The 21,106-nt window shown below is 24.0% G+C and overlaps 7 protein-coding genes across 7 annotated transcripts; 4 read left to right on the top strand and 3 right to left on the bottom strand.

Moving 5' to 3' along the window:
* Positions 1-684: 684 nt before the first annotated feature.
* PCHAS_0619300 (pre-rRNA-processing protein ESF2, putative) lies at positions 685-1,560 on the top strand (the record flags this gene model as incomplete). Its single annotated transcript, XM_737248.2, has 1 exon — positions 685-1,560. One exon carries the CDS (start codon positions 685-687, stop codon positions 1,558-1,560), a length of 876 nt encoding a protein of 291 aa, XP_742341.2.
* A 247-nt stretch (positions 1,561-1,807) lies between these two features.
* On the bottom strand, positions 1,808-2,539 carry PCHAS_0619200 (exosome complex component CSL4, putative; the record flags this gene model as incomplete). The annotated part of the gene is made up of 2 exons (XM_016797526.1): positions 1,808-1,923; positions 2,071-2,539. The coding sequence occupies 2 exons, from the start codon at positions 2,537-2,539 to the stop codon at positions 1,808-1,810; spliced, it is 585 nt and encodes a 194-aa protein (XP_016653469.1).
* An 864-nt stretch (positions 2,540-3,403) lies between these two features.
* Positions 3,404-11,734, bottom strand: PCHAS_0619100 (conserved Plasmodium protein, unknown function; the record flags this gene model as incomplete). Its single annotated transcript, XM_016797525.1, has 1 exon — positions 3,404-11,734. One exon carries the CDS (start codon positions 11,732-11,734, stop codon positions 3,404-3,406), a length of 8,331 nt encoding a protein of 2,776 aa, XP_016653468.1.
* A 924-nt stretch (positions 11,735-12,658) lies between these two features.
* On the top strand, positions 12,659-14,140 carry PCHAS_0619000 (conserved protein, unknown function; the record flags this gene model as incomplete). The annotated part of the gene is made up of 1 exon (XM_016797524.1): positions 12,659-14,140. One exon carries the CDS (start codon positions 12,659-12,661, stop codon positions 14,138-14,140), a length of 1,482 nt encoding a protein of 493 aa, XP_016653467.1.
* A 578-nt stretch (positions 14,141-14,718) lies between these two features.
* PCHAS_0618900 (40S ribosomal protein S10, putative) lies at positions 14,719-15,646 on the bottom strand (the record flags this gene model as incomplete). Its single annotated transcript, XM_734119.1, has 3 exons — positions 14,719-14,885; positions 14,980-15,141; positions 15,562-15,646. The coding sequence occupies 3 exons, from the start codon at positions 15,644-15,646 to the stop codon at positions 14,719-14,721; spliced, it is 414 nt and encodes a 137-aa protein (XP_739212.1).
* A 1,299-nt stretch (positions 15,647-16,945) lies between these two features.
* PCHAS_0618800 (60S ribosomal protein L11a, putative) lies at positions 16,946-17,715 on the top strand (the record flags this gene model as incomplete). The annotated part of the gene is made up of 2 exons (XM_736659.1): positions 16,946-17,020; positions 17,269-17,715. The coding sequence occupies 2 exons, from the start codon at positions 16,946-16,948 to the stop codon at positions 17,713-17,715; spliced, it is 522 nt and encodes a 173-aa protein (XP_741752.1).
* Positions 17,716-18,945: 1,230 nt separating this feature from the next.
* Positions 18,946-20,349, top strand: PCHAS_0618700 (LEM3/CDC50 family protein, putative; the record flags this gene model as incomplete). The annotated part of the gene is made up of 2 exons (XM_736995.2): positions 18,946-19,614; positions 19,726-20,349. The coding sequence occupies 2 exons, from the start codon at positions 18,946-18,948 to the stop codon at positions 20,347-20,349; spliced, it is 1,293 nt and encodes a 430-aa protein (XP_742088.2).
* Positions 20,350-21,106: the final 757 nt, after the last annotated feature.

Here is a 21,106-nt window from a genome sequence, read left to right as displayed (position 1 = left end):
GTATTATATATATACGAAGATTTATTTTTTCATTTGTGTTTTGGAACTTAAAGTTATATTCTGAAGGTTTAACTATTCATGCATAATTTACAAAAAAAGAAGGAAGTCTATTCTGTTCATAAAATATTATACTAAATAAAAATGGGCGCAAATCTTTTCACCAAAAAAGGGAAATAAATTTATATCATCATATGACTACATATGTGAATGGAAAACATATAAATAAAACATTTTCTAATATATAATTTTTTTATTTATTTAATTTTAATATTATATTCATAAATTATAAAAAAAATGTAACAAATTATTATTTTCATATATGCTGATGTTAATTGGCCATACAAAACCATAGAAATAAAACGCAGTCGTAATGATAAATATATGCATACCGAAATTGTTTTAAAAAAAAAAAAAAAAAAAATTGATAAACTACATTTTAAAAAAATAATTAAATGATTATATACCATATTGATAAAAATAGTTTTTGTAAGTACAAGTTTGAAGAATGAATTTGTAAGTAATAAATAAAAAACAAAGGGTAAGGTAACAGAATTTTCGCTATCATTTAGTTATATATATAATATACTTTATTTTTGTATTTATATAGTTATAGTATGGACAATTCCATATGCATACCATAATAAATGAAAAAAATTAAAGAGATAAAAAAACGAAAAAACAAAAATGGATGATAACAATGAATGTGAAAAGAACAACGACATGATTGACCAAAAACAAATTAACAAAGAAAATAATAAAAATGAAAAGGTTGAAAAAAGCGATACTGAAACAGTAGAAGATGATAAAATAAATGAAATGAACGAACTAACAGATGAGCGATTTCAATTTAATGATAGTTTGTGGAAACATGAAAAAAAAGAAGAATCAAAAAAAGGTATTATTTATTTATCACATATACCTGTAGGTTTATATCCATCAAAGATACGAGAATTTTTTAGTAAATACGGAGAGATTGATAAAATTCATTTAAATAGAATAAAAAATGATGAACATAATATACTATCAAAAGAAACAAATCATAAAAAAATAAAATATAAAGATGGATATGTCGAATTTTTAAATAAAAAAGATGCTATAAATGTAGAAAAATTATTAAATAATCAAACAATTAGTGGTAAAAAACGAAAAAATATTTTAAGAGATAATTTTTGGCATCTTAAATATCTAAAAAACTTTACATGGAATGATTTAGTTTCTTCTGTTTTATATCGAAATATTTCAAGACAAGAAAAATTCAAACATGCCTTAAAAGACATGTACAAAACTTATGAAGAATATTTAGAAAAAAATATGGGCAAAAAAAAAAACAAAAAAATAAATGATAAATCAGAAACAATAACTACAAAAAATAAATATATTTCAAAAAAAACAAAATCGTTAACCAAAAATAAATCAGCCAAACTAAATTTTGTCACCTTAAAAAAGAAGGATATAAAAGAACAGCCACAAATAGATACGACTTCTAACAATGTAGAAGTAGAAAACAAAAAAGAAAAAGACAATATTGTTTCGTCCAATCTTTTGGAGATGTTTATGTAAATTAAAATTTGTTTTAAAACTAATTTTTTGTTAAACTATATTTAAAGTTGGAAATTTTTCCATTTAATTTTATAATATTTTTTTACTTTTTTATGTTTTTTTTTGTTTTTTTTTCCTCACACATGTTTGTATATCAACTCACTATTATGCTATGATTAGGTAGCCAAAACCGTGCGGAAAAATAAAAAGTTTAATTATAAAAAAAAACTTAATAAAAAATAAAATCATAAGAATTGAAAAAAATATGTTATGACATGTAGGCATTATATGGGAAAGAAAACTCGTTGGAGACCTTTCTTTGTTCGAAACTCATGTCACTTAAATTGACCATCAAATTCCATGCCGCGGGTTGTAAGATATCACCTGCATTGGTCAGAAAAAAAAATATAGTCATGTAAGATTAAAAAATTGTCAAAGTATTAAATAATATGTTACATGTTCAAACAGAGCATTGTATATATGCACATATCACTTATAGTAAAAATTGTTTGTGCATTTTTTATTATATACCCTTTTCGCTTAAGGCTATGATGACACCTAAGTCCGATCCAACAGTAGAAAGCTTGTATGATGAATGTTGGCCTATGGATAAAACCTTTGCTTTAATTATGTCTCCTTGTTTAAAACAATCAAAATTATCTCCTAGATCACCTTCATATATATGTATATCACTTTTATTTATATACCCCTTAAGACTATTTTTTAATGGCTTATTATTTCTTAACATGATATTACAATATATCATATTAAATGTTACTCTATAAACTTTGCATATAACAAGATCTCCTACTTGGGGTAAGGGTACATAATCTTTTATAACGTCAATGTTAATAATTTGTTTGCTTTCATTATTAATACTAATATTCTTTTTACCTAATATTGTTGATCTTATTTCATTTTTTAATATGTATGTATTACTTCCATTTATATAATTATTTAGGCTTCCCACTACTTCTCCAGGTAATACAATATTATCCATCGTAAAAAAATTCTTGGCTTTGTTCTACTTGACACATTAAAAATGGATATTCCCAAAAGTGGGGTAAATAAAATAATTAAGACGAAAAAAATATTCAAATTATTTTCAATAAATGATGAGAAACATATAGCAAAGTTAGTAGCTACATGCTTAATGTATATATTATTCTTTTTTCTTTTTTCCTCATATTTTTTGTATGCTCATAAAATTGGCAATATATAGCTATAACTTCTTAAATTTTATTAACATTGGCTAGTTTTTTTTTTTTTGTTCATATTTTTTCTCCCTTTTCATCATCCTATGATTTTTTCTACAAATTTCAAAAATTTTACCTGCCTAAGCAATATGAAATTGGTATATGTTGCCATATATTTTTTCCTTTTATTTTATGAACGTTCAGGCGATTTTAAATATTTTATTGGCTAGCTTTAATTATGTAACGAAAAAAAAAAATTTCAACTTTTTTTTATAAAGCCATTTGCGTATTGTAACGGCGCTTTTCGCTATTAAAAGGCAATTGATGAAGGGGCAAAAAAAAATAAATAGAATAATACTTATAAAAAAGTGATCGAATATTTAGGTGAAATTATATGTATACCGAATGATGTGACTATTTTATTTTTACGTAAACATTTATAAATAGGGAGACTTAATTTAAATGACCAAATTTAAGTTGGTATGGATGAAGGAAATAACTGCATTGACTAAACACGATGAGCATACAAATCGTGATTATTTGCAGTTGCAAAAAAATAGCTAGTTATAGTATGACGCATCAAAACGGATTAAAAATAAAATAAATATGTGAAAAAATAATGTGCCCATGCACATGCAAATAAGCCCTCATAGGAGTAGCTGTTATAACTACACGATAGTAACGAGAATTGGTTCATGATGAAATAATAGTGTGTGAAAATTATGAAAATAAATGGCTATGTAAAAAAAAACTTTTCCAGGAAATAAGGAATAAGCATTGAGTGAATGTAAAAGGGAAACCTTTGATTTGCGTTTTTGTTTACGCTTGTGATGCTTTGTTTCGTTCGAAACTTTTTCCATATTGTCGGGTTCTACACAATTGTTTTTTTTACTTCCTTTAGTAACTTCATTCCTAGTAAGATATCCATTTTTATTTAAAGTGCCAATAATTTTTATGCAATTTAAATTTGATGGGAATATAAAAAGTGTATATTGTCCAAGATCAATAGAGGACATATTTCTTATCCAGATTTTTATTAAAAAAAATTCATTTCTTCCTGTTTCAAAATAATTTTTTTTAATTCCTATTTTATTTATATTTGTAAAATTTAGTGTTCTTGAACAACTAGGAATAATAACAGTATTTCTTTTTTTACAATTTTGAAATTCTGGTTCTAGTAAAATATATGGATAAAATAAATCATTCACCAAATTATTTTCAAATAATTTATATTTGCTTGTTAATAATTTCGATTTTCCATTCTCTATATCATAACAATTATTATTATTTGTATTTTGTAAATATTCTCCAATATTATAAAACGATAACTTTTTATTCATCTCATGATAATCCTCAGATTTATTTTCTAACTGCTTGTCAGCATCAACGGAATTCATTGTATTATTGGGATCATGGAATGGTTGTTGTTTTTGTCCCGAATGTAATGATCTGTATTTTGGACAAGCAGAATATAAGTCTACATTATTTGTATCGATTTTAGAGAATGGGTTTTGTTTATATGATTGTGTAGTGTCATTTTGATAAGAATCTGATTTTTTATTTGTTTGTGTAGTTTTAAAATTTAAAAAGAAATCTTCTATTTTTTTTTTATTTATATAAATATGATTTAAATATGAACTATAGCTACTTAATATTCCCATTTTTTTGTGTCTTGAATAGGTTAGAGAAACATAATAATCTATATATAGTAGAAAATATTTTAATATATCTTCCTTCTTTTTAAATATAATATTTTGTTTTCTTTTTAATCTCTTAATCCATATAATCCATTTATTTGGATAATTATCTTTATCAACTACACATGTTGGTCTTCTTTTTAATTTTTTACTTTTACAATAATTAACATATCCACTATCATTTTTTATATAAATTTCTAAAAATATATATTTATTGTCTGTACATATATTTAAGTTACTTTTTTGTGTGTAAATTATTTTATTAAATTGGTTATAATTTTCTATTAGTTTATCATTTTCGCTATTTTTTTTTTTTTTTTTTTTTTCAAAATGGCTATCTGACGATTCGCTGTTCGTATCAAAAAAACTTAAATTTTCATTGGAAGGATATTGATACTGTTTCGTCGTATTCGTATCACTTATGTAATCACTATTATCGTGTGTGTATTTCATAGAATCGAAATTTTTATTTGGATCTTCATTTTCATTTAATCTATTTCTGTCTTTTTTATGGGTCGTATTTATTTCCACAGAATTACTATTGTGCATTATAGATATGTCATAATAGCTAAGTGAATCTGAACTTGAATTTGTTACGAGCCCTAATTTATTTATTGCATATGCTCTATAATAATCTGAATTTAAAATTTTAGTTAATATATGATTCCAATTAAAACTGACATATGGGAAGTATAAAATACTTTCTATAGATATATTTTTTTTAACATTTAGTTTTAGATTTAATTTTTGAATTGAATAATATGAACTATGTTTTGAACTTGAATAAATTATATCAATTTCACATTCATTAACTAACATTGAGCCTGTACATTTAATAGGTATATATAAAGTATGATTTTTTTGGACTCTTAATTTTGTTCCCTTCTTATGATAAAAAAAAATATTTTCATTTAAATTGGTTTGATAACTTTCTTCATACTTTTGATTTTGTTTCTTGTCTTTATTTTTGTTGTAAATTTCATTTTTTATATAAAATGATTTATCAAAATAGAATTTTATAAATTGATTTCCAATTGATTTATTCTTGTATCTTACTTTTACATTTATATAATTTACATCTATATTACTTGTATTTTCACAAACTAAACATAAAAATTTTATTTCACCTTCTAATATTTCTTCATATCTTGCATCGGTTGAAAAATATATATTATCATTTTCATTTTCAAAACTTATTGATTTTTTTTTTTCTTCAATTCTATATTGATTAAATGAAACAGGAAAATTTGAAATATGCGTATTTGATTCTTCTTCACTGTTTTGATAGCTATACCTTTTGTTAATATAAAAGTTGTTATTATCTAGATCGTCTATATTTTTTCTGCTCATTCCAATGTCCTTGGAACTCCATAAAGGTAATCGTCGGTTCTCATTTTCTTCAAAAGAATTTAAAGAATAACTTTGATCAGACATTTTACTTTCGTCAGTCATGTAAGACGAAGAAAGAGATAAACCATCTATTTTTTGGGGACTATCCAACATGCATCTTTTATTTGCACCATTTTCTGCATCTACTACGCTAACTTTATATTCTATTTCGGGTTCTTTATTTTGGTTATCCATTGTTACATTTAGTGTGGGTGTATCTATTTTGGAATTCTTTCTTCTTTCAAATGATTCTGCTTTACAATAATTAGCTAGACAATCCTTATCATTTATTAATGACTCTATATTTATGTACTTCCCAAAATTGACAAATTTTATTCCAGATTCAAGATGAAAATAATTATTAATAACAAAGACTTGGAATACACTTGACATATTTAAAACGTTACTAAATAATAGTTTTTTTTTTCGTTTAAAAATTGGTTGATTTTTTTTATTTTCATCACTTTCATTTTGGTGTTCTATCGAAGTCTGCATTGTAGTGGCAACATCTGATGTAATGACGGGTTCTGGGTTAGTCATAATATATTGACGAAGAAGATTAGTATCATATAAAAAGTATTGCTCGAAGTGTAGATAACTTATATAATAAGAAATTCCAAGGACATATAATATTCCTGGTTCTTTAGCTTTAAAAGATAAATTAACATTTGTATTTTTTTTTTTTTTTTTAGATAATAATACAACACTAGTTGGATAATTTTCTATAGATACTCCAGATGTTATTAAAATTAAATTATTTAAAACAATATCAACAGATAATGGATTCTTTAAAGTTATTATTATATTTTTTAATTCATTAGTAGAACATATATTTTGTATTTTTACATTTTTCTCTTTTTCATTAAATGGGTTATATTTAAATATATCTTTATCTTTTTTATTTTGACTTTTTATATTGACTGGTTTAATTTTTTTATAAATTTTTTCATTATTATGGCTTGCTTTTGGGTATTGAATATTTTCTAATATTGGTAGAGGTGCACATCTACCTTCTGTGAACCCACTTAGAAAATGTAGTTTATTTTTAGAAATGTGTTCACCATTTTTATGCGAATTTTCATCAGCATTTTCTTGTGCTCCTTTCTTTGGAGTCGATTTTCTTGCATCTACTTCTTTTGAGATAGATGTAAGTTTTATGGAATCATTTGATATTGAAGAATCTGATTGAAATAAGTTATCATCTATATCATTTGAATCCGAAAGAAAATAAAAACAAGATGAATTAGATTTATAATTTTCAGGTAAATCTTCTGATATGTCATATAATTTAGAATCATTATTATCTATCACTGTTTCTTCATAACTGTCTTTATAAAGCTTTTTTAGATATTTTATATTTTTTTTTTTTCTTTCTTCATCTAATAATAAAGTTACAAATGGTGGGAAAGATATATAATGTTTTTTTTTATTTAATAATTCATATATGTTATTTATTGTTTCTTTTTGTATTTGTTTTGATAGATGCTTATTTAAAAATAGAAGGAATAGCAGATTTGCCAAAACATATTCTTCTTCATACTTCATATTTTTTAAAATTTGTGATAAAAAATAAAGAATACTATAATGAATTGTATTATTATATTTTTTTTTTTTTTCATAAAATTTTAATTTATTTATATGTTTATTTATATGCATTACACTTTTGCTACTAATTTGTTTCGAACAGAAGTTAAATAAATTATCTAAATTGCATGCATACCCACACCCTTTCAAATAATCAAACGAAGTATACTGGTTATGAATAGGTTCACATTTGTTAGTGCATACTTCTTTGGAAATGTGTTTTTCGTCTGCCTCTCCTTCTGTTGGAACATTTCCACTGCATCTATCATGTTCGGCATCACTAGAACCGCTAAAATCGCTAGAATCGCTAGAACCACTAGAACTGCTAGAAATGCGAGTCTGTGAATCTGTATAAAGCCAATGCATTGGAAAATTAACAAATTTATCATATTTATTTTTAAATAATAAATTATTAATATACTGGTAGAGGATGTTTTTTTCTTTATTATCAAAATTGGGGTTATTGTATATTATTTTTTGATAAGCTTGTTCAATTTGAAAAGTAGATGTGTCTTCAGTTTTTTCTGCTTTGCAAAGATTAATTTGTTTATAATTTTGATAAGACGAATAAGAACATATACTTGGTAGATTATAAAACGGAAGAATATTATTAAGTAGAAAAAATGAAAGATAATATTTTTTATTTTGATAAAAGTATGTACATAACATATATGCTGTAAAAGCAAATTTTCTAAAAGCTCCAAGATGTTTATAAATTAATAATAATTCGATATAATATTTGATATATAAATTATGTATAAATCGTTCAGCAATATAAGAATATTTATTTATAATAAAAAATATGTGGGTCTTTTTATTTTTATTAATCATAATTGTATATTTTAATAAACATATTAAATAGTCGCAAAACTGTTCTTGTGCTGTCAATGATTTGATTCCATTATTTGTAACTTTTGAAGTAGATGTATAATATTTAGATTCTGTATAATTTATTTTTTCATTTAGATGTGATGATGTTTTTTGTAAAGCCAATAATGCTTGATTCAATTTGTATTCTATCAAAGCAATTAAATAAAGTAAAATATTATGTTGTTTTATTTCTAAATTAAAAAAATAACAAGTATTATTTGAATTTGAATAAAGGTAACTTTCTTCATCTATTTTATTTTTTTTTGATTCTCCACCTTTTTCACTTTCTTTTAAGATATTAATAAATGAGATGATATTTTTTTTAACACTATTTTGTCCATCATGATTTGTTTGTTCATGGCCATATAGGTGTAGATTAAAATTGTTCAAATAATTATTATAGTAATAGTTATTATTATTTGGTGCTGCGTTAGATGCAATAGAACCCGAATGAGATGGGTTCGTAACAAATGAACTAATACCAATAGATGCAGCGCTACTTATAGAATTTGCACTAATTAAATTATTATTATTACTAGATGTTCCTATCCCAAGATTATATAAACGATCTTTTGCTAATGTCCCACTATAAGATGTATCAAAAAAGAAATTTGTATAATTCGTATGTTTGTTTGGTAACAATCTTTGATATGTTTCTAAAATCAATTTTTCTATTACATCAGGGAAACGAAAAAAATAATTTTCATTATTATTCATACGACAAAAATTACCCCAATTTTGTTTAATAAATAAATATATAGATAAAGATATAGAAAAATATATATTCCCTTGATATAAATAATCATTTTTCATTTTACAAATTTCAAAACATTTTAAATATTCTTCAATTGAATCTAATGGACTTCCTAATAATAAAAATATATCACCTTTTTTTTTTTTAATTTTATATTTATAATTATCATCTATTTCAAATATTTTATTTTTTCTTTCTTCAATATCATTACTCATTGAATTCAGATTTTCATTTTCTTCTGAAATTTCATCATCTATTTCACACACATCACTTTCTTCATATTCTGCAAAATCTTCGATTTCTCCACTTTGTATTAGAACCCGTTTTCCAACCAAATTTTTGGGTTCTGACTCACTAAATTCTTTATCCTCATTTTTTACATCAGTATGCAAGTTTCCAAAATTTTCTAAACTATCATAACTTATTCGATCTTCTCCATAACATGCAGAACAATCAGCTTCACTATTTTCCCCAATGATACATGCATCGGAATGAGATAAATTATTGGAATTATTATTTTCGTAACTAGAACTTCTAGATGCATTTTTGTTTCGTATTAGATGTAAACTTCCAGATTCATTTGATTCTCTTTTATAAAAACTATCTTTTTTTAAAATAAAGTTTTCTTTATATGTATTCGATTTACGTATTCTATACATCTCACCACTACCTTTAGGAATCATTTTATTTGTTTGATATGATATAGAATCATTTGTATCTAGATAATACTTTTTTAAATTAACAAAAATAGGATTACTATTAGAAACAGTCATCTGTTCAGTAACAGAATAACTAACTTTAAGTGGTATATCTTTATTATTTATATTTTTTTTATTATAGGGAATATATTTTCTTTCATTTATTCGTGTATGTTCATCTTCTTTATTTATTTCTGATTTCTCATTTTTCAAATTATTTAAATTTTTCAGATTTTCTAATCTTTGTATTTGGCTATATTTATATACTCCAGAATAACTATTGAAATAATTAATTTTTTTCGGTGTATTTGTATTTTTTATTTTATCATCAAATGTACTTTCATTGGTGTCTTTTCTATTTCTTGTAATTTCATAACTTAGATTTTCAAAGAACATATCCATATAATCCCATATGTTTTTTTTTGTTAATAGATCATATAAAAAGAATATATAAATATAAAATATATTTAATATTATTGCTTGTAAAAATTTATTATATTGTATACTGAAATGTTTTTTTACTGATGGTAGAAAAATTATTATTTTAAAGTTATGTATATTATTTGATATAAATGAAAATTCTTCTAATTCTTTATCTTTTTTATTTTCGGATTCATCATTATTTACATCTGAATTAGATGCACAATCATTACTGTTATTATTGTGTAGGCTTTCTTTTTTGTTTTTTAAACTGTTTTTATTATTTGGATTTTTTGTAGGTGTATGTGATTCTTCAGTAGTGAATTTAATTTTAGATGCATCTGATCCTACTGCATCTAAATTGTCATCACCATTTCCTTGTTTTTCTTTTTCACTTATTAAAACATTTCCTTCATCAGAACTTTCGGAGCTTCTAGATGGGGATCTAGCATTTAGAGACATATATTCTTTCCCAATATTTTTGTTGAATATTTTTAAAAAAGTAGATGAATACTTTTTCGTTATTTTTGGGAAAGATGATTTTCCATCTACTTCAGAAGTATAAGTTGTATTTTCCGATTTTGTTTTTTTTTCAACATGTTCAAAATCGTGATTTGTTTTGGATTCACTGTTTTTTAAATTTTTATTTGAATCTACATCTAAATTTGATTTATCATAGTAAGGAGAATCTCGAACAACCTGAACATTGTCACTTATGTTAAAATTAAAGGGATTCTTTTTATTTTCCGAAGTGGTTGTATGTTCGTTTGGCTGACCTTTTTCTCCTTCGCTTTTTTCAGAACCTTGTGGAGGAAAGGTAAATGAATTATTGTCGAAGGGACGCATAGCTTCAGTACTGTTGGCATATAAGAAATTTTCATTTATTTCCATAATTTTTTCCATAATAAATTCATCATATTTATCTGAGGATGGAATAATTAGAACCCGTTGTATGAACACACAACTATTATTAAAATATATACTATTATAGGAGTTAATTAATTTTAATAATTTTTTTCTTATCTTAAAAAAGTTGTGTATTCTTTTTTTATTTTCACATGTATTTCCATCATTATCTTGGTCAGTAGTTTTGTCTTTTATTGGAGTTTGTTCTGAAATGGAATCATAATTTCCTTCCTTATCTTCAAACGATTCAGTAACAAAATCAGTATCACTTAATTCGTGTATACCAATAGATATAAATACATTTGAAAAGAAATTAATTTTATTTATTTCTAAATTCTTTTCAAATAAATCAATATAATCGATAGATATATTTCCATTTCTTTTTACATAATTAGGGTTTTTAAAAATTTTAAAAAAGTTGTGATCCTCTTTTTGTTGGCTATTTCTATTTCCATTTATAGGATAAGGTAAAACTTCATGTCGTAAAAATAATTCATTATTACTGTTATTTATATATTTGATATAATTATATAGGTGATGAAATAAATCATCGTAATTTATTTTTTCATATAAGCTTCGAATTTTATTTGAAACCTCCAAAAAAAGTTTTTCATTTGTGTTTTCCGTCTTCCATAAATAAACTTTAGCTTTGGCAAAATCACACAGATTTATATTATTCATTTTGATAACATAAAAAAGAAAAATAATACATCGTCACAAGTCATCATAGATATACTAATGCTTTTCTTTAGCATATATTATTATTGTTGTTATACTGTGCTAGTAAGCACATTGATATGTTAAGTAGTTCATTGCATTTCTTTTTGTGTATACGGATTAAGGGAAAGATTGTGAAAATCGGAAAAGGGGAACGAAAAAAATTGAAAAAAAAGAAAAGTAGCCAAATTCGGAAATAATAAATGAAATAATAAAAAAAAAATATAACAGAATAAATATTAAATTTGAAAATAAAACGGAACAATAAGTAACAGCATATAAACAAATAAAATAACTTCATAAGTTGAAGAGAGGGCCCTAATAAATTTTTTCAATTCTGACCCGATTTCAATTTGAAATATATCCTAAATAGTAAGTCAAAAAAAACGACACAAAAAAAAAAAAATACATAATAATTTAACCGTATTTTACTCTCATAAAAAATAAATAAAATTACAATCTTCGTATTTTTCGAAAATTTTTAAATATGTTAAGAAGTAAAACCTAAGGCAGTACCGTGTGTAATACGAATTTGAAATATTTTGGCAGAGGAAAAAATTAACGAGTAATTTATACTTAAATAAAATGCATAATCATTTTATGGTTATGCGTAGGCGAACGAAATAAGCAAACGCAATTTGTGTGCATATCCTGCTTAGTAACTCGATTGCAAAATCAGATCATATTATATATATATATTCACATTGTATATATATGCATATCGTACGTATGCATACGTATGCATGTGCCAACCTCGTGACCGAGGCTCGTGATAAAGATGAAGATAAACAGTAAGCACCCCAAACGAAACCATAGTGAGAGTAATTAAAAGTGAAAGTAAAAAGAGAAATCAAAACGAAAGTACAACCAAAATTGGGAGGAAAAGGCATGCCGGAGAATGCGCATGATGAGGACGGAAAGCAACGCAAGGCGGTCCACCGGAGGAGAGGAACAATCGTGTGGCTAATTTTAGGAGTACTAATATTTTATATTATAGAGAAAAGGACATATGGATGTTCATGTTTTTTCATAGACAATAAACATTACTTAAACTTAAATAGTAAGACGAGGGTACAAAAAATATATGTTTCAAAGCCAGCTCAAAAAAAAAGTAATCAATTAAAAACAAAAATAATAATAAATAAAAGAAAGAAAGAAGAAAATGAAAGAAATAAAGCATCTAAAAATGAATTTAAATCATCATCAAAATATAAAATGATTGAAGAACTGATAGAGGATTATCCAATAAAATTACCTTTATTATTTAATATAGAAAAAGAACCCTTTATGATATTAAAAGATAAAATTAAAAAAGAATATTTAAAAGGTTATGAATTACCATTTAATTTTATACATCCTGTTAAGTATGAATTATTAAAAATAATTGGAAAAATAGCTGATCCTTTTAAACCTATATGTTCCCATTCTTTAACACCCAAATTGTTTATAAGTAAATTATTTGGAAATGCATCTGAAATAACATATGATGATTTTTGCTACAAATTGGAATATAAATTTAAATTTTATATGCCATCCTATACACAAATATTTAAATTTGAAAAAGAATTATTATGGAAACAATGGATCGAAATCCGAGGACTTAAAGAAGTCTCACCAGTTACACCCCCCGAAGATCATGATCGAATTGAAAAAATTTTAGAGGACGATGAAACAACGTTACCAATAGCTATTCGAAGAGTTAATAAAGAAATAAATAGTCAAGGAGTACATCCAGCTATATTACGAATGTTTTTTGATTTTTTAAATATTGCAAAGTCAGGTAATGTTATCACTAATGTAAATAGTGGACTACTCACTAAGACCCCAAATAATGTGCAAGATAATGGTGGAAATGAAAATATTTTGAAAAGATCGCATGCCTTTCTAAAACTTGAATCTATAAAAAATGAAATAAAAAATAGAGACTATTTAGAAGGAATTAGACCAGACTATTTATATATTATTCTTAATAAAAAAGCAGAAGAATATTATAACAATTTTAATGAAAAAGAATATGATAAAGAATATAGAGAAGCTATTAATTACAACACAATGAGACAAAATATGATTAGTGAAAATTCAGAATATAAAAAACAAAGAAAATTATTTTCTGAACAAACAAAAAAATCTTTAATGAAATTTTATGATATACAATTACCAACTTATTTTAAAAAATATATGGAAAAGAAAAAAGAAAATTATAAAATTATTCAATCCAAAATTAAAAAAATGATTGACAATAAATATCTTAAAAGAAAACAAAAAAGAGAAGACATCCTTTCTGGAAAAATATCACCCATAACAGTAGATCAGCAAAAAGACACTACAACTGAAGAAAAGAAAAAACGAAAAAAAAAAAAAAAAAAGTAATAACATCCCTTTAAAATCAACCAAATTATCATTCTCTCTACATATGATCCTCCTTTTTTTTTACTCTTTATGGACAATTCGCTTATTTTTTTCATTGTTTTGTTCTGCATTCAGCCATATACCACTTATTTTGTTTTTTTTTTTGTAAAATTTGGTTTCCCTTTTCCCGTTTACAAACTATTTCGTATTAACAACGAAATGAGCGCAATGTAAACGCGGGATCTAGAAAAATATTATGTTTATTTTTCATGTGCTATACAAACTTAGTCAAACTAAAAAAGCATTGCTCCCATTAATCAAAATTGGGGAATGCTATTTTTTTCACGTTAGCTACTATTAAAATACAATTTTTTATTTTTATAAGCACACACATAATTCATGTGTATGATATATTTAATTTTTTCTTTTAAACATAACTCATGTTATTTTTTTTTATATTAAAGAACTATATATTACGAAAATATAAAGTTGTAATTTAAAAATTTGTATAAATTAAGAAAAAAAAATAATAGTTAAGTAAACATTACATACTAGGTAAAATGAAAATATTTATGCGAAGAAAAAAAGGCATATATAAATTAATCGAAGTTTCTCTTGTCATACATTCTTCCTCGTCCCATTGGTTGTCTTAATTCCCTTGAAAAATCATCATCAATTTTTGGAGCTCTATTAATAGTTTTTTTGGATAAAGTAGCTGGGAAAATCGAAGGTGGTAAATGTAAAAATTCTCTCAAAAATTCGATACCTTCAAAAAAAAAAAAAAAAATAATAAAATGTTTTTATAATATATGCAAGGTCGAAAGGGGAAATAAAAAATATGTATGTTCAGGCAAACTTACCTTCATTGTTTAATATAAAATATTGGTGTTTCCAATTATATTTTTCCTCAACATATTTCCTGCTTTTTAATGATTTCAAAGTCATCATTATATGTAAGTTTGGAATATTCAAGTGTGGATGTCTTGGTATTTTAGCATCCTTCTCAACAACGATAACACCCTCTGTAGTCACAAAAAAAAATTGAAAAATCGTTAATATAAATAGCTATATATAGAGAGAATTTTCATACAGGAAACAACGTAATAATTAATGCCCGTTGCATGTCATATAGCTTTTTATGCTTAAAAATAATATATTTATGCGCATTTGTATAGCTACAGTAGTGGTGTATACAAATGGCTATATAATACTAAGCATTTTACGCATAATTTTATGAACAAGCAAGGAAATATATACAAGATGAAGAGCATATGTATGAACAGGCAATAATATTTATGAATACGTATGACTAAGCAATATATTATAAGGATACGTAGTGATAATGTTAAATAAAAATTAATATAAAAATGTATACTACACATAAATAGCTAGTTAATATATTAAATTATCATATAAATATGTATAAAATATATTCAACCTACCTTTAAACAAATACTCATAAATGAGTTTTCTGTTTTGTTTTGGGATATAACTGTATTTATGATGTGGAAGAGTTTTTTTATCCATTTTGAATAGAATGAAATATAAAACAATTTGATTTATTCAAATGTTTTTTTTATAAAAAATAAATATTACTAATTATAACAATAATAATAATAATTGTTTAGCTTATTTTTTTTTTTATTTATGATAATTCTATTTTTTTCAAATTTTTCTTGAAAATATCGTTAATAATTTATTATGTCATTTTTTATGCATATATATACAAATGAAAAGGATAGTATTTTATTGCTTTCCATATATTATTCAATTAATTAATATAATATCCAAATTTTATGTAAAATATTAATATGCGTAATGAGCTGTATATATAGTAATAAAATTATATATTTTTTATAAAACGGAAAAATGCTTTATATATTTATATATTTATATATTAAATAATTTTATATATGCCACAATAAAAAGAAAGGGCATATTAATTGCATATTGTGCTCTAGTTGCATTAAGGGAAAATACGGTCAATATCGAACATATAGTATTGCCAATTTTTTTGTGAAAAATAAAAAAGCATATACTATAATACTGTATACTGCATATATAATCTGCTTTATAATATAACTTTTTTTTTTTCATTCCCCCTTATTTTTTATATTTTTATGCTTATAATAGTACTATAAATTATGAACAAATAATGATGTCGGTCCACCCCTTTCCCCATCAATTTTAATTATTGCCTCCAATTTTTCCCTTGTAAATTTTATTTATATATATACATATAAAATAGAGCTTATATTTGTTTATAAAATAATAATAGTATTGGGTTTAGTAGGAGTATATATATATAGTGACGGCTATAGTATGCAATTATTATATAAGCACAGAACAGTGAATAAATAGTGTAGTATTTATTTTATTGCCTATATAAAAAATAATTAAAAATATGGCAGGATTATATGACGGGAAACGTAAAATAAATAAATACATAATAGTAGAGGGATAAATAAATATTATGCTTAATTATTAATATCATTATTTTATTATGTTATGATATTATAAAATAGTGCGGTTATTTGCAAAAGCATTCAATAGAAAAGTATTATATATTGCATCCATAATATTATTACATGGCTTGTTAAAATAAAAAAAAACAAAAGGAAAAACAATTAAAATAATAGTTATTCATAACATTCGAATGATATGCAATTTCAGAAATATATATTATTGCATAAATATAATATTTTGTAGTTTTTATTTTCTTTTATTTTTTATATAATATTTTTTTAACGCATAAAAAGTTATAAAAATAAAAATAAAATATATTAACATATAAATACTTATTTTTTTTTTGAAAAATTAGCAAAAATGGAAAAAAAGGAAGATAATGTTATGAGAGAAATTAAAGTAAACAAGTTGATTCTCAACATTTGTGTGGGAGAAGTAAGATAAAAAATTTCAAAAATTTTTATATGTTTAAATAGTGATAATTAAAAAGTTCACAGCAATTTTAGCTACTACATGAATGTGTCATATGTATATGAAAATAATACGGTCGCCTTTTCTTAAGCATGTTAAGGCGGTTATTCTTTGTCACTACATTTTATTTTTATGCCCTTCCTGTGTTAAATGCTTATTCATGCTATTTATATCTGCATTGATTACAAACTTTTCCTTTTCCCTTTTCTTAGTCGGGTGATAGGCTAACACGTGCCGCAAGAGTTTTAGAGCAATTGACAGAGCAAAAACCAATTTTTGGAAAATGTCGATTTACAATTAGATCCTTTGGTGTTAGGAGAAATGAAAAAATATCATGTTTCGTAACAGTTAGAGGAAAAAAAGCTTTAGAAATTTTAGAAAAGGGTTTAAAAGTTAAAGAATATGAATTAAGAAGAAAAAACTTTTCAGATACGGGTAACTTTGGATTTGGTATTCAAGAACATATCGATTTAGGAATTAAATACGATCCATCTACTGGTATTTATGGTATGGATTTCTATGTACATTTATCTAGACCTGGTTATAGAGTAACAAGAAGAAGAAGAAAAAGATCAACCATTTCAAAAACACACAAAGTAACAAAAGAGGATGCAATGAAATGGTTTCAAACTAAATTCGATGGAATATTATTAAAATAAATGAAATGAATAGGAATTCTACTATTATTATTTCTATCAAATTGAGAAAAAAAAAATAAAAATATCAGCTAGTATAAATAGGAACTACAAATGACGCACACATGTGTGTGGGCATATTTTAACTTGTAAATTTTTATATGTAAATAAAAATTTTCTCGTGCGTAAAAAATGTATGTGCATATAACATGTGCATGCATATGTAACAACACTTTTTATTTATTGTTTATATAAAAACAAAAAAAACTTTTTGTTATTCATATTTTCTATGAAACATAATTTTTATATATATTTGTATATGTATATTTTAGACTCTGATATTTATTCAAAAATATATATAAATCTTTAAGTTCAAAAAAAATGAAAAGCATAATATTTTACAAGCACTTTTGTTCATAAAATATGGGATGGAAATATAAAAATGCATTTCCTATTTTCCTCACTTTAGAAAAATCAAAGATTGTTTATAAAGAAAAATAATGAACAATGTTAATAAAAAAACGACACTAAAATGTAGGTAAAAAAATTAGCTTACTAGTCTACATATATTATGAACATATTTTGAGTTTATTTTTTTTTTTTTTAACTTTAAAAAATAAGCAATTTATGCGTGCACATATATGTGCAAGCTGTTGTTTTATTTCACTCTAAAAATAGCGTAACGATAAGTAGAAATTTAAATGATAATTTTTTGCTTGACATTTTAGTATAACACTAAAAAAGTTTTAACTTCTCTTTCCTTTTCTTTTTCTTTTATTTTGTTTTTTCCACCCTATATATAACTATGCACACATTTCTACCTATAAATAATTATCCTAGCATTATAAGGCATCAAAAATATATACTACAAAATAAATACACATTAATTTATTTACTATGCTTAAGAATAGTATATTACTACATATATAATATTGTGCATGTGTATGTATGTATATATATATAATATTTTTTTTTTTAATTCGTATATAATCTTTTTAAGTATAACTTCTTGACAGCATTCTATATATGTGGCATATATATATGGTGTAATATAATTAAAAATTGTGATATTTTTTAGTAGCCATTTCATAGGTATATGTACTGTCATTCGTAAAAAAAATAAATTGTCTTGCTATATAATGACATGCAACAGTATGAGCATGAACAGGTTTTCCATTTAGTAGATATATTATAGCTTGGAATGGTAGAAAACAAAATAAAATAAAACAAAGCGACGATAAAAATGTGCATAGTATGGAGGGAAAAAGAGAAAAGGAAAATAAAGTCAAAACTGAAAAGGGATCTAAAATATATTTAAAGGATAGCAAAAGCCAAGTAGGCAACAGTAATAACAACATACCTTATGACAATTCGAAACATGAAAATATTTTTCAACCAAATAATGTCGATAAAAAAATTTATTACAACGATCGGATATCAAAAAATGAATCTATTGAAGAATATCTAAATAACTATATTTATAAAAATGAAATGGAAAAATATGATAATCAAAATAAAATAGAAAATCGAAAAGAAGAAAATTTGAATACTGAATTTAATAATGGTCAGAAAGAAAAAAGACAGAGAAAAAAATCTTCGATTATTGAAAAAATTAAACAACAAGAATTAAAAGCAAAACAACGAAGTTGGACACCTTTATGTTTAATTATAACTTATTTATCTATATCAATTGTTTTTATAATAGTAGGATTGATTTTTATTATTTTAGCGACTAACAGAAAAGAATGTAAAATTCCTTATGACCATCTAACAGATGATTCGCTAGTTATAGAAGTAAATGAATCTTTTTGTAAAGGACCCAAAAGGCCATTCAAAATTAATTCATATATATATTATGAGTTACACAATTTTTACCAAAATCATAAGAAATACCTGATATCTAAGTCGCACAACCAGTTGATGGTAAGTCAGAGGGGGGGATACTTACCTGCTCATTCCCGCTTTTTACTTTCGTGTTTTATTTCCTTTTTTACTTCCTTTTTTTACTTCCTTGCCTTTTTTATCACTATTTAGGGGGTCGTGTATACAAAGGCGAGTGACGTTTCGCAGTGCTTCCCAATAGTAACAAACAAAGAAGGAAAGGTTTTACATCCTTGTGGATTAGTAGCAAGAAGTATATTCAATGATACGTTCACATTATATAAAGATATTAATTTGAGAGAAAAAATAAAAATAGATGAATCAAAAGAATCTATTATATGGAATAGTGATTATAATAAATTTAAAAATCCATCAAAAGAAGAAATGGATATGTATAAAGAAAGTGTATATTTTTGGTTAAACGACAAACGATATGTTGATATTTTTAATATGAATGATGAAAATGGTTATGGAATAGAAAATTCACATTTTATAGTATGGATGAAAACAGCTGCATTATCAAATTTTAGAAAAAAATATGCAAAATTAAATATAGAATTAAGTTTACCAATATATGTTAATATAAAAAATAATTTTCCTGTTTCAAAATTTAATGGAAAAAAATTTTTTGTAATAGCAGAAGTTTCTGTATTTGTAAATGAAAAATCAAATTCCATTGGAATTTTATATTTAGTCATTGGTATATTTTCCCTTTTCATCACTTTATGTCTTATTTATAATCAGCTTACTCACCCTCGAGTCATGGGACATATATAGTTCCAAAAAAAAATGAACAAGTAAGAAAAATATGACCATACAATAATTTTTCGACAAACTTAAGAAATAAGGGAAATGTGTGTACCTTCTTTACTGTCCCCGTTTTTTATTCAGGCTTTAGTCAGAATAAAAATAATTTTACATAAATATTTTATGAACATGCAGGTAAAACAAATGGCTCACTGGGTAGCGGCCCTATATCAATGATAAAAATATAAATTTGTAACTACACAATATTTGGTTTTGTTTTTTTTGTGGTAATATATATTTTTTCTCTTTTTTATACCCTAATTAATAATGTGTGTATTTTTTCATAATTAATAATTTTCCTAATAAATTTATTTTTTTCAAGAATAAAAAAAAAAAATTAAATAAAAAATAGCTACCTGTGTTAATAATTTTTCATTATAAATAATATTTTAAATAAAAAAAAATTTGGAATAAATGATATATAATTAGTTCCTATACAAACAATTTACAAACAATTCATGTATTCAATTTTGATAGCAAATTAGGTACTTCCTTTCTAGCATACAAGTGTTAAAGTGCAAAAAAAGCGATGCCTTAATTTTTTAATATTGCATATGTTAGCGTACATATTTGTAATATTTTTTTTATTTTTTTTTTTTCATTTTTTTATATTAATTTTATTTGTATATTTTGTTTATAATTCTGTTATTTCCAGCATAGATATTAGTCTGCTTATTTATTTCAATTTCTTATACGATTGCATATTTATGTATATAAAATTTTTCGC

Source organism: Plasmodium chabaudi (assembly GCF_900002335.3).
Source record: "Plasmodium chabaudi chabaudi strain AS genome assembly, chromosome: 6".
Taxonomy (NCBI): domain Eukaryota; phylum Apicomplexa; class Aconoidasida; order Haemosporida; family Plasmodiidae; genus Plasmodium; species Plasmodium chabaudi.
This window is presented reverse-complemented; position numbering and strand designations above follow the sequence as displayed.